This window comes from Styela clava, chromosome 13 (genome assembly GCF_964204865.1).
Source record: "Styela clava chromosome 13, kaStyClav1.hap1.2, whole genome shotgun sequence".
Taxonomy (NCBI): Eukaryota; Metazoa; Chordata; class Ascidiacea; order Stolidobranchia; family Styelidae; genus Styela; species Styela clava.
Genome location: NC_135262.1, coordinates 9,718,579 through 9,732,640, shown reverse-complemented (window position 1 = coordinate 9,732,640; position 14,062 = coordinate 9,718,579). Strand labels below are relative to the sequence as shown.

The 14,062-nt window shown below is 33.8% G+C and overlaps 2 protein-coding genes across 4 annotated transcripts; both read right to left on the bottom strand.

The window, feature by feature from the left end:
• Nucleotides 1-1,294: 1,294 nt before the first annotated feature.
• Nucleotides 1,295-3,592, bottom strand: LOC120333202 (spermine oxidase-like). The gene is made up of 3 exons (XM_039400573.2): nucleotides 3,197-3,592; nucleotides 2,881-3,013; nucleotides 1,295-2,519 (listed from the first exon to the last, which is right to left on the bottom strand). Exons 1-3 carry the CDS (start codon nucleotides 3,470-3,472, stop codon nucleotides 1,420-1,422), a joined length of 1,509 nt encoding a protein of 502 aa, XP_039256507.2. The 5' UTR covers nucleotides 3,473-3,592; the 3' UTR covers nucleotides 1,295-1,419.
• A 277-nt stretch (nucleotides 3,593-3,869) lies between these two features.
• On the bottom strand, nucleotides 3,870-8,519 carry LOC120332937 (uncharacterized). 3 transcript variants are annotated; one of them, XM_078119216.1, is made up of 8 exons: nucleotides 8,404-8,519; nucleotides 8,167-8,306; nucleotides 7,534-7,667; nucleotides 7,045-7,121; nucleotides 6,610-6,678; nucleotides 6,339-6,428; nucleotides 4,580-6,247; nucleotides 3,870-3,993 (listed from the first exon to the last, which is right to left on the bottom strand). In XM_078119216.1, exons 2-7 carry the CDS (start codon nucleotides 8,269-8,271, stop codon nucleotides 6,102-6,104), a joined length of 621 nt encoding a protein of 206 aa, XP_077975342.1. In that variant the 5' UTR covers nucleotides 8,272-8,306; nucleotides 8,404-8,519; the 3' UTR covers nucleotides 3,870-3,993; nucleotides 4,580-6,101. The 3 variants fall into 3 exon arrangements, with proteins under 3 accessions (XP_077975342.1, XP_039256221.1, XP_039256220.1); XM_039400287.2 differs by having other exon boundaries at nucleotides 6,342-6,428; nucleotides 8,404-8,513; XM_039400286.2 differs by lacking the exon at nucleotides 3,870-3,993 and having other exon boundaries at nucleotides 4,374-6,247.
• Nucleotides 8,520-14,062: the final 5,543 nt, after the last annotated feature.

Genomic DNA, 14,062 nt, shown 5'->3' with positions numbered 1-14,062 from the left:
AAAGTATATTGAATTTTACAACATGCAAAATTTCTGGAATTGTCCTGTAGTGTCACTTGGAATAGCCCATAGATATCTTGTTTTTACAAAACGTGTGAAGCTGATTTTATTAATTTCATTGAATTAATTTTCAATTAATTCAATCAAAAACCCTTGCGATTTATAATTGGTCTGTGGCCCACCTCCAAATGTCTCCATGGCTCAACATGGCCCACTGGTTGAGAACCAGTGAGCTAGACTATCCGTATCTCCCAATCGTTTCATCAGTGATTGCATGGGTACAGGTACGGTCAGACGGTACCGGTATCCTAAGTGCGTCCATACAGCTGAGCAGCATTCTCCAATAAATTACCTTCTACACGTAAAAACAAATTTCCCGAATTTTCGTACTCAATTCTATATTCTCTTATCATTATTATAAATATATTACTTTTAGTTGAACTTGTAGCATGGAGAATTTATAGAACAGTTTCGTTTTGAATTTATTGAATATTGCTCAAGAAAATCAGTCGTGAGTTAGAAACCCAGGAAACACCGTTTGTGCGCGTAGGATTATGCATGACAACGTTGGTCCCAAGCCGAAGCAAATTTTCTCAAAATAAAAACGCGTGACAACGATGGGCCGCGAGGCGTTTTCACGTTTTTTTTTTTACTTTTTTTTTATAATTTTGTTTTTATTTTATTTTCGTTTTCATTTTAAATTTTTTTTCGCATTTTATTTATAATTTTTTTATAACTATTTTTTTATTTTACTTTTATTTTAAGTTTTTTATTTTTTTTTTAATTTTTTTTTCAATTTTAAGCGTGACAACGATGGGCAACCATACTCTATCACACGCTATTAAAAGGCCATGAGTGAAGCTTCGGGGCTTGATGGTTAACAAAAAATAACCCATGTAAAATGGCACCAGACCGACCGGCTGTGTTCATACCCTTTGTAAACTATTAGCCAGGTATTGATATGAGCCAATGAATATCTTTACCCATTGTAGTTCTGCCATTTTTGTGTTAATATTTTTTGTGTTATCTTATATTTGATTTTCACCGTCAAGATTTTGTTACGGCTCTTAGAACCGCAGTGGTTTTCGAGATTGCTGTGATAAACTCATATTTATCTTCCATGCGATGCTAGTTAGCCTGAGGTAAAAACACGATTTTTTGTAACAATATCCTATTTCAATGCTTCTCATGTTTCTTAATTAAATGTGAATAATGTTCGGTTCTTTGAATACGATATATAACTATCTCCAATATAGATAAAGCCCATGTATTCCCTATGACTTCAATATAGTTTACAACCAGAACAAGTTGTATTGAGCATATTATAATTAGATAATATACATGCGATTATACTAACAAGGAACAGAAAATTAACAGAGTATTTTAACCCAAAGTATAAACCGGCTTTATTAACGGCTTCTATCCATGTATAAACTTTAAGATTCTTTCTCCTTCACTTTTTCCTGTCGAGAATGCTCCATCTACCGTGCCATACCTCGATACACTCAACGCTTCTCCCGCAAAAAATACTCTTGGCATGTCGTTAACGTATAGAGGTTCTCGTACTTTTTTCTGATGGCTTGACATTTGTCCAATTGTCGGATAGCTGTAGGTGCCAAGAAAATTTGTATCCCGGTGCCATTCGGTGGTTATGATATCATCAGGACCTGGTAATTTTGGATTGTTCAGAAATCGTCGCAACAAATTTGTAACAGTCAGTTTGAGTTCACTTTCAGGTGTTTTACGTATCCGATTCGAAGTCTTTTTAGTTATCCACATCATGAGAAAATTTGTTTTGTAGCTTGTGATTTTATATACGCCACGACACCAATGACTTTTAACAGAAAACTCGTCTTTGGGTATTGTAGCAGTTAATTCATCGTACGAATCCCATAACAGATATTTTTCGGAAAATTTTCCGGGGCCCCAAAATGGATTTTCGTAAAACAGCAACATTTTGTTGGTAGCACCGAAACCGATCCTCTGTATTGCAGATTGTTTTTTTATCGACAAATTTGGATCAAAGAGAGTTTTGTGATATTTTTTCAGACAGCCGATCGAAACCGTCACAAGTACCATATCAGCGTGAATTACTTCAGCCTTGTTAAATTGATTTACATAAGTTATCGCGACGCCACTTTCATTTTTCCTATTCCACTGTATACTTTGAACTTTGCTATTTAACTTGATTGCACTTTTTGGGATATTTTTACTCAATTTTTTGGGCAAAATCATGTATCCATCCAAAACTTTCACGTCGGTGGCACCATACTCTTCATATTGGTACAACGCTAGGTAATTTACAATATTCAGATGACCTCCGACAGCTACCTCCAGTAATCCAAATTCGTTTGTAAAAATTGGGCCGATCACTTCTCTAGTAAGTCCAAGTTTACTATAGTGTCTGGAAAAAAATTTTCTCCACAATTTTCTTGTCAAGCTTCCTAGTGGCAAATTAGCCATTTCTTCCTCACTTTTTCCCATTGATGCAATTTCCAAACCAATATAATCCAAAAGTTCTGCAAGAAAATTGGGATTGAAATTAAAATCGATAAATCATTAATTATATTGCATGGCTATTAATTTTTAAAACTTAGTCAAGCATTTTGACAATGAATAACCTGTAATTAATTGTAAAATGCTATGATGTATTTGCTTAAATCAGTACTATTCAGGCTTGTTGAAAACGTTTTATTGTCTTATCTTCTTAATACTAGTTTATTGGACACATCACATAATATGAAACAGTCACTCGATATAGTCAACATGTTAATGATTGTCCAATCTTTACGTTATTTGCAAAACGTTCTAAATACTGCGTAAAGCATGCGTGAATTCGCACCAGTAAGTTACATGGAAAAAAACAATTAAGAAGTGTACTTGAAGAATTCCAAATCAAATCTTCTATAATTGGAGTCAACGGTCTTCCACTGTAGTACTGAAATTCGGAGTCGTTTGCCTGAGAGTAGCGACCCTGACTCTCAATTTCAAGATTTGCATCTTCAGATAGGTACTGTGATAACAAAATACCATGAATTGTTTTTGTGATATTACACTTTGCTCAAATCTTAAATAGAAGCATAAAACGTGCTAATAAAAAAATTGAAAAGGTATATGCAAAATTGGGTTTTATTTGTAGACGAGGATGTCAGTAGATAACAAACAAATATTTTTGATTGTCCGATAAGGTACTAACCTTATAAACGGGATTTTCCCCCATTCCATGAATCCACTGAGCTCCGCGTTCATACATATGACCTTTGAATTCTGTTGTAAATATTCGACCTCCAATGCGGTCAGTTGCCTCGAGAATAGTAACATCAGATTGGCCATTTTCAAATAACACTCGAGCAGCGGATAAGCCACTTACTCCTGCCCCGATGATCACAACTTTCTTGCAGTTACAATGTTGTGAAAGACACAGGGTAAGCAAAAATAAAAAACTATAGATGATATTCGTTTTCCTATACATTGTGTCTTTGATTAAACCTAGGAGATGAATCACAAATGAAAGTCAAATTAGCCAACTTTTAACGATTGTTCAAAAGCAACGGGAATGTATTGCACATTGCCCTTCCAGCATCAATTTGAATGTTCAAGGCAAACCAAACCTTGTATCTTAAAGGTAGGTTATCAAACAAATATTTTTGTGGCAAATCTGATTTCTTTATAATTTTTATATTTTTGCGAAACTTGTAGCCCGACTGAAGTGTAGGGCATAAATTAAATCAGTCCAAAGTTGGATTATATAACAGTTTTGACTTGATAGCATCGTACCTTGACTGGAAATTATTGTCAAACAGCCGAGAAATAAAATAAAGTGGTAAAAACTGACTTTAGATTGAGGTCTTCAAAGCCTGTTGCCAGTCTGTCAGTATCGCTACGTTTATTGCATGAAACGACTTTGCTTGATTCTCTGAGCTTCCTATGCATATGCATTTCTGTTTAACATTAGATTATTGTTTCAATCTTTATGGAACTGCGCGCGAAGACCTAGGATTAATAACAGAAGACTGAGGTTACTACGATGCTATAAAATCGACTATATATATATTTATATACTATTTTAGGGGCTCCCGAAGTATGCGAACCAAGATGGCGGACATCGGAATGTAATATGTGTACTAGGTTAGGGTTAGGCCATAATTTTAGGTATAAATACTTCGGGAGGCTCTTGGCTAGTCTTCGAACTGATAATAGGACTAAATAAAGGAAAATTGGAAAAACATTATCGCCTAACCCTAACCTGTTACCCATGTTACGTTCCGATGTCCGCCATCTTGGTTCGCATACTTCGGGAGCACCCTATTTTATAGGTATTATTTTAATCACCATTTCTCGATGTGCGAACTTCTGATAACCCAAGGCTTTCTCAGCTTCAACTGTGCTTCCTGTACTGCGTATTTTTTTAATGAGCGATTTTATAATAAGGTATTTTTAATCCTGCATGGTGGAGTGTTATAGTCCTAATATTTGCAAAAGCTCGCAGATGAACTTCAAAAATAAAATTGAAAAAAAAGAGTTTTTCTGCTCAATACGAATGAAAGTTTGAAAACATGAAAAAAAAACTTCAGTTTACCTTGTGACTTCAAAGCTGTCGATATTATAGTAGCATCAATACCTTAACTAAAAGTTATTGCCCACATCATGATCATATTTCAGGTTGATACCTCCGCTCATGTCATTGTTTGCTTGGGGCGTTCGCCGCCTTTTTCTAAGACGTGTATTGAACGTTTCGTATTACACAATTTTGCCACCAATGTCTATGTTTAGCAATTATTTCAAATAAAAACCTGTTATTTATTAGTAAATGGATATCGGTTTTCATATTTTGTATATTTGAATATTTCGTAATTCCCTACTTTGTAATTTTAAAAATAAAAGACATCCCCCCAAAGTGAGCTCTAGTGTTATTTTTCGATAAAAAATTGAAATATTACACTGTCCTATGTTCAAGTAAACGCGGTATATAATTTTTGAATGAAAATGCAATATTGAATCAAAATTCCTTATCTAGGTTTTACGGCTGTTTTAGAACTGATGTAAGCGCATTTTCTACGTTACAAATAGGAATCTGAAGATTTGCATCTGAATTCAGTTAACACTTTTAAATGATAAGCTATACTTCATGTCTGTGGAGATGAAGCCTACACGTAGACAGTTTGCAAGAAAATAATCGTAGCCTAACACTCAAGCATTTATGTTCTCACTATAGGTTGCAATTATGGCATAATTGTATTTAGGCTATTGAAAGAACATGTTTTGTTAAATCGCCATACAGTAATAACTGAACTTCTGTGTAATTCGAACATGTTTTATGACTTAAAATTGGTATTTGAAATGAGCAGCTTGAAGAGACCATTACAGATTTAGTTGTGCGTAGTCACGTAAGCTAATAGAGCCGACCAAATTTTATTGATCAAAATAGTAAATCAGTGAGCATGAATTGTTCGCATAACTTTGAAATCAACGTCACGTATCAGTCCTTGTATCTTGATATTCCAATAAGTCAAGCATTTGAGAGCTCTGAATCTTATTTTTGTAGAATAACGTACAATTTTACTCTCATCGGAAAGATGTAAAAGCATAAATACAAGACTACTCAGAATTAGCTCAACGACTTGCATACCTCATTTATAATGAAATTTCAAAATGTGATCATCATAAAGGCTGCAGCACCGACAACATAATCATTGATATGCTCGCCCTCACGTGATTGAAAAGCTGTTTGTATCAGCGCCCTAGAATTGCGTTGACACCGTTTCACCTGAAAGCTCACTTACTACAGTTCAAACTAATTGCTTCACATTCTTCATTATATATATATATATATGAAATTCCTGAGTTCGGTGAAAACGATGCAATTGCAGTCAAACAGAAATCCGATAAAACGCATTTCTTGCATGAGTGACCACTTGATATGCAATAAATAAAATATTTTCAATAAATATAACGTAAACTACGCCAATATATGAACTTAAACCCCCGAAGGCAGAGATACAAACGTCATAACTCCAATCAACTCTATTTTATATCTTGGCATCTTTTTAAATTCTTTATAATACCGTATATATATATTGGATTTGAACTCCTAAATTGTTTTAAATAGACGAGTGCTCTTGTTCTGAACAAAGTGACACGTGTAAAATGGCTGAAATACCATGCTGAGCAAGTTTGTTGTAGAAAGCAGCTACATTTTTCAGAGTTGGATTGGTACTCTGAAAAAATCCCCAAACACACCATTCACCTGTAATAAATAGATGACACTGAGTAGTCAAAATCGGGAAATAAATTTTTTCCCAATAGCAGCTTTATAAAACTATTTAAACAATGCTTACTACCTCCGTCGTTGCACCTTTGTATACTTCCGTAGTAGTTCTTATAATCACTAACAATCAAAAAATTGTCACCAAATAGTACTTGTTGATCTGAAAATACATGGTTTCGATATTTATGAAGTTAGAATGCCAAGGCATATCCTTGTGAAACGTTTCACAAAAATATATGTCATGTAGAAGTCTTTAACCCTATTTTTAGACACACAAAACGACCGTATGCGATTTCAAAAAGTATGAAGAAAGTATAATCTTTACATTGTCATTGTCTTACCCATAGTATGTGCCGCTGAATTGTAAAGCATTCCCGCATCACTCTTATGATCAGCGATAATCGCCGATTCTTGAATTAAGTTGAATATAAAAAAGAATGAGATTAATATTGTAATACTATCCTTATTATTACCACTAAGACAATCACATACATATTATCCATGTGCGACACTATCATAATATTCATCTCCTATTTATTTGTATATAAACCTGAAGTATACATGTGAACACATAGGTTACTTGACATAAAATATCAATATAGTAACGTATCTTATTATTTTGCATGCTCCAACAATATGGACAATATTGTTCAGTACACGAAAACTGTAAATATCTGTAGAATAGCGTTTGATATAAAATTGAATCGTCACAGATTGGTATAAGCCACAAGATTGAAACTGAAAACTAATCTAATGAATTTAATAAATATTTTTACCGTCGAGATGTTTATTTAATCGATAGATTCCCGCTCTCTGACGATTGAAATGAGCCGTTATTTCTGCCACAGTGGAACTGATGTAAATATGTAAAATACAAAGTTTTTAAAAGATACTGGACACTTAACGAGCTGGTTACAAAATCAAGAAAGGAATTGTCAAAACAGTGCTAATATGATATCAAATAAAAATTTGAGCGATCAAATTAAAAATATATAGTAAAAAAAGTGACCTATCAAGGCTAACCACAGCACCAATTTGGAAAAATGAACCAGATTTCGTGCCCAATTATTTCACGTGACAAACATTCATTTATTTACGTTAGTATGAATATACAACCGAGGTTGTCAAGCGCATAAGCCGAAATTGAATCGGAAATAACTCCTCTTATTTTTACTTTTTCTATTTTTAGGTAGTGCGACAAATTGTATTTTAATCGTACAAAACTGATGAAGCTATTTTTTTAATGAACAAAAAACTCAGTATACCTTTTTCCGTGATCCGTAGAATTGTATTGAAATCCTGTTTTCGTTTTCTTAAAATTTGAAAGTTTTGCACAAGTGAGATAAGAAGCCACTGGATCGTTTGTTTGGAGTCCCACGTACCATGTTGTGCCGATTAACTGTAAATCGAAAAATTGGAATTATTGTGCGTGTATACGACGATATAAATATTCTAGTCAAGTGACTCAGTTTGAGATCATGACTCATCCAATATCATAGCCGCACATCTTGTAGTATGAAGATGTTCTCGTTGCGGACCCAATGACAATAGTACCAAAGTTGCCACACCTAAATTAAAATGAACGAAGTGATAATGATTGAAGCTATGGATATATCTACATTGGCGACCCAGAGTTAGTTTCTTCGGCTAATACCTATGCCAACCTCCACACCACGGTGTAACCAAATCGCAAAGATCCGGTTTTTCTTAAACCATGCGTGTGAGAGAATGCCACTTATAAATAAAAATCTAACTCTAAATCGCTCATTAAATGATATAACATATATATCTTACTATATATATATGTTGTATATCAAACTACCACATTTATTTCGCCAGATATTTTTACTTCAAATTCGGATTATTAGGGCAAATATGCATCAAAGTTTCTTCTTTACCTTGGACACATCAAGTTCGTCAGCTGAAGGTAGCTTTCTTGCAGTTAAGAAAGATAAGCCCAACAGAGATATCAAGACTGTTAAACTTGTTTTGTGGATTGCCATGATCACGAACGATTAGAATAAATAGGGATAGTGACCTGTTCATAATATAACAAAAATTTATATATATCAATTATATCGCGAGTTCCAGTGCACGTTTCAAATTCTTCATATCTATAAACATATTAGCAATACCTTCCAACAATTATTCCACTCTACACTCTAATTACTCCGATATTCTGGTCAGGCCAAAATATAAGTTTTTTGTAGTCGAAGTTTTTGACAATTCCTGATTTGCTTCAACGGATCTGCGATATTACGTGTTGGAGTATCTATTTAAGAGATTTTTGATGTCCGATATTTTGAGAGCAGCCAATTTTGATCTATACATTTACATGTGTTGTATAGTATTTATTATATCAAAGTATTCAGTATATAAATATATCCAAAAATGAATTTTATAATTGTAAAATCCTATTTTTTTTTTTGAAAAACTGCCGCCCTACATTCATAAGCACACACGATGCTTGTTAACATAGCTATCTTCTTTTATGTTACATAATTAACTGCTAAGATTCAGTATGTTATAAAAACTAAAACAGATCATTTTTAACGTACAGCACCTAGCCTGGTAAAATCGTGTTGTTGGCGCTATTTGTAGTTACAAATATAAGTAAAAATATTCCTGTTTTTACAAAGGTGGTTGAATAGATATTTTACATGATGCCTTCTCGACTAACACGGTTGAGCCAATATTACAGAGAGCTAATAGGAAACATACTTCCGAGATGCATTCGTCTTACACGAATATAATCAATATTGTTGTTCTAATTCCTTTTTTTTTGGTTTTAATAATTACCTCACGACTCAGAATCACAAATGATACAAGTTATTAATCTTTTTCTGGATTGTATTCTATCGATGGGAGATTCCGCTACTGTGTGTGCATATATAAGAACTAAAGTTACTAACGCCACCTGAAGCTCGCCCTTCGTTTGTTAATATTGTCTAAGTATTTGATCCTTGCACCAATAATCAAATAGACAAAATGCAGGTGCGTGGACAAAATCCCAGCGGTGGCATTTCCGAGTCTATAATTTCCTTCCTGGCACCAGGGTGTTAATTTTATCGGCTCGGATCCGCTAGTCGTGGGCTATGTTTTGCAGCTAGAAAAACCAAGTATTATAAAAAGGCCTCTGGCAGACGAACCTGTACCACAGATTAAGCCATGATCTTTGTTTCTTAAAATGGATGGACATCATAGCCTTACATTAAATGAGGATGCCGGTACCTTTGTTTTTATTGGATCAACAAAGCAAAGATACAACAATATTTGTCGTTATTGTCGCAGTCTAAGGTCATGTAAGAATTTAGTCTGACAGTTGTTCTGACTCAAGCATCATAATTGAACTTTATTTGGGATATAATTTGAGATACAACGACTTTCCTCTTTTCATGTTATATATACTTATCTCTTGAACAGTGAACTAACGCTTTATTATCACGCTCGATCGAAGAATAATCAAATAAGAATGTATCTGTGCCTTGTGGAGTTTGCAGTCGTTCATGCTTTAATTTTTGCAATGGAATATTCCAAAACTACGAGGTTTAGTAATTATATCGAAACGATAACCCGATACTCCTGGAAAACCGTTGAGTCTTATAACACGGTGCGCCTCTTGGTCCGTAAAGTACGGTACTTTTTATATTACTTGTTTGAAATATGTAATAAAATTATTGAACAAAATGATGAATATATATCACGTTATGAAAGTTCCTAATGCTTTTTACTGTTCTAAACTCAATGTGAATATAGTTGTTGCTACAAGAATATATGGGCAAAATTGTATTGAAGTGGACCACGATATATTGAACGATTTAAAAAAAAATGTTATACAACGCACAATACAGTTTTTAATTATACCCAAATTTTCTTGCTCAATAAACAACAACAAACAATATTTGCGATGATTAAATTTTAGTATAAACGCCAGAAGGAAACTAATTTCTAAATAAAGCTCATAGTTTATAAAGGAATGATAAAAATGAAGATAATAAGTCAAAGTGTTATATAAAATGTAAATTGGTTCTTCTTCGTCCTGAAAAATAAATTGAGATAAAACAGGTATTATTGAAAGATTTTAAATAGAATGAAATAATAGTGACATTGAATTCTCCTTTCTATTTGAGATATATATATTTAAAGTCGTGCTGGTATTTTATGGATTGAACTGATGTGTATTATTTTACCATAATCCTGTTAACGATATAATTTGAAAAAAATTCTCAATGTCGCTTTACAATACTTATAGTAAAAAAACCTGAGCAATTGCGAATTTTGTCGGCGTTCACTTAGTCAAGGGCTCCAAAGTATATGAAGCCGAGGGTTACCTACTGGGTACCGATTATCAAGCTAAGAACTGAGCTACCAGTTGGAGATGCATACTCCTGAAAAGTTAATTTGCTCGATCAAGCTTTAACTATTACTATAAATGGTATTTAGCCATCAGGAAACACTAATAATGTTAAAGATATTTTATGTGATTATTACTAATTATAACATGAGAAAAAAATTAATATCAAAAACACATAAATTTTCAAATTTTTTGTTTTTAAATGATCAATTATATAACTGCCTAGGCAACCTTTTTTGGTCGCGGATTATTTTCTCACCGGCGAAAACCTTTGCGAACTCAAGGTGCGTTTATGCAACCGTACGCTGTGTGAAGAAGCAATAAAACCAAGCACAACAGAATTTTAACGAATTTCAACAATTACCTACTTCTATTATTGCACGTTATAATGTATTACAATTTGAAAAAAGTTCTCGGTTGCTAGGCGCATCAATTGTATTGAGTTTGATCAAGTCCGATGTTATTTTTTTTCTGCGAGCATAGTGAAATGAGAAACCTCGCAGTGCTCCATCAATCAAAATATCCAGCAAGAGGATGAAAGATATTGTTAATCGTATCATTTGTACTCCGGGAAACTGAGACAATGATTTCACTTGGTTTGAACATTTTCAAATCATTTTCACCTGTCATCAAATTTTCGAATAGCAAATTGCTATTCTAATAATTGAATATATGCCCAGCCCTACTCAATAACCAGTATTTAATGACTTGATTAATGTTATGTGAATAAACTTGCTTTTTATGTTTTTTTGTAAATTCTAACGTAAATCGTAACTTGGCTGAGTTAAGTTTCGCAAAAACGTTTGCGGCCCGCAGTGAATTTCTGGCTAGTTGCGGACTCATTCAAAGGCCCCGCGGACTCGGGTTGGGAAACACTGGCCTAGGCCCTAGGATATCACAATGCACCTGCATTTATAACGAGCATCCAGCACAAGCCTAAGATAAAATGGACTTCGCAGTTGTGTTATCAAATGTTACATTTTAATTGTATTGATTGTCAAAATTGTATTTTATCTTTTAGGCATTTCTTCGCCTTCTGCCCTCAATTTCTAATAATAAAATAATCACTGATAACCACTTTTTATGATCATGATAAGGTTATTGCGTGTGTTTATACAAAGCAATCTACTATATAGGAATTATATAGTAGATCCACATAAGACAATGCGTCGAACAAATTTTTTCTATACCACAACAATGTACAGGAAAACACAATTTGACGTCTGCAGCAAGGAACGATTTTTAAAACATTACCATTTAATGATAAAATATAATTGCATCGAACAAGTTTTTTGCTATACCATAAGAGTGAACAAGTAAACATAATTTGCGTTCTCAAGAAACGAACTATTTCCAAAACACGGACGACTATACACTCTCGTTCGATGATGAAAAGATAACGACATTTCTGTCCCGTCTTATGACGAGCATAAAAAAGGTAGAAAAAATGTACGTAATACATACACATATATATATAACGTCGTTGAAGTGACTTAAGGTAGTTTCAACAATCGTATGAGGAATTGGAGAACACGATGAAGTCTACATTTGTGTATCTTGTAATGGCATTGCTCTGCGTTACCACGTCGGCATCTTATGAAGACATTTTTTAAAAGTGCCGTAAGTTTTTATATTTTGAAATTATTGAGGAATTGTGTGTATTATAGTTATAAATCTTCCCCCTGCAATACAAGTTTAAGCACGTTGCTTACTATATAGTGTAATAGCAGTGCCGAAGAATTGTTTATTATTTCATGTTTTCTCAACTTCTATTATTGCACGTTATAACCGCCAGGTAACGTAAAAATAATGTATTACAATTTGAAAAAAGTTCTCGGTTGCTGTTTCAGTTGCCAACCTGGAAAAGTCGGTGCTACCTAAAAAGAAAATTTTTGTATAACTCCATAACCTCTAATTTAAAAATTATCAATTAAACTTCGTTACATACAAGCAATATTTTAGAATCTGTGTTAAGTCATCATCTCATCTTCAAAAATATTTGTTTCCACAGCCTAGATTAAAGTTTAACGAAGACCCCATCGGGCGACTCCACTGCTTGTGAGAATGTGATTTGTATTGTTTCGCCTTGCACTAAACCCGCGTGCTCGGTGTCACCACCGAAATTTCGTTTCGACAGCAGTCGGGTTACTTGTACCGGATGTATCTACAAAAAATTTCTCAGTATTTATATCTTAATAGACAAATGTGTATGATTTTCAATTATTGCAAGCACATCACCAGCATATTCGATGTAAAACAAAAGCAATTAAAAGTCATTCAAACATAGTAGTTTAGAGATATGTCATACCCAGGTCGAGTGCAGGCGCATCAATTGTATTGAGTTTGGTCAAGTCCGATATTATTTTTTTCTGCGAGCATAGTGAGATGAGAAACATCGCAGTGCTCCATCAATCAAAATATTCAGCACGGGATGAAAGTTTTTGTTAATCGTATCATTTGTATTCTGGGAAACGGGGACAATGTTTTTCCTGGGTTTGAACATTTTCAAACCCTTTGAAGCAAATTAGGGCGAGGACGGACATAAACGATATCGTTCCGCCACAACGAGTGTAGTTTGCGGATACAAAAATCAATATTGAAAAGATATCCGAGTTTTTTTTTTCAACTTTCTCATAATAACGTTGTGGGAAGTGTAGCTCAAATCGAATCCTGTACAATATAATCCGTCGTAAAGTGCGCGACAACGATAATATAGATAAAGAGGATGATAGGATAGGATTTATATATTTATCCCATCCGAGAGGAAAGTCGATAATACGGTTTAATCATATGGCGAACTCCGACCTCTTGCCTGGCTACCAGTCCATGCCGAGTTAGGATTATTTAGCCAGTTCCAGATGCATCTACGAATTTTGTGTGACTATGAAAACAAGAGAGCTATGCTCAAATATATGAGCACGAAATCCAAAAACAGCCCTTTGGCGAAAAATACAATTATTAACCACTTAAAATTTCAAAGTCACTTGTCCAGTAGTTAATGTGAAAAGCGATTTTCTCACGACAAGAAGAGAAGAAAAACATCGTGTCCAAAATCAAAAACTGATCAATAAACCTATAAAGAGTTTCGTAAAGATAAATGGTCGCAGATTAATCGTAAAGCATTGGATTCAGAAACAAACATGTGACATATGTTGAAATGAGAGTGAAAATATTGAATAATTTGAATCGTGTGAATGATATAAAAACACGTGAAAATATTAATAACCCAGTTCAATGAATAGCACCTTGATAATGTCTGAAAATGAGGAAATTGAGAAACAGAATGATAAATACATGTGTAGTAACAAAATCTTCAAACGGGGGAAAGAAAACAAAAAAATATATATATTTATAGCATATTAGAGGAGGAAAACACAGAATACAGAAAATAATAAACTTGTTTAAAATCAAAAGTGGAGAAGATGACGATGAAATATTCT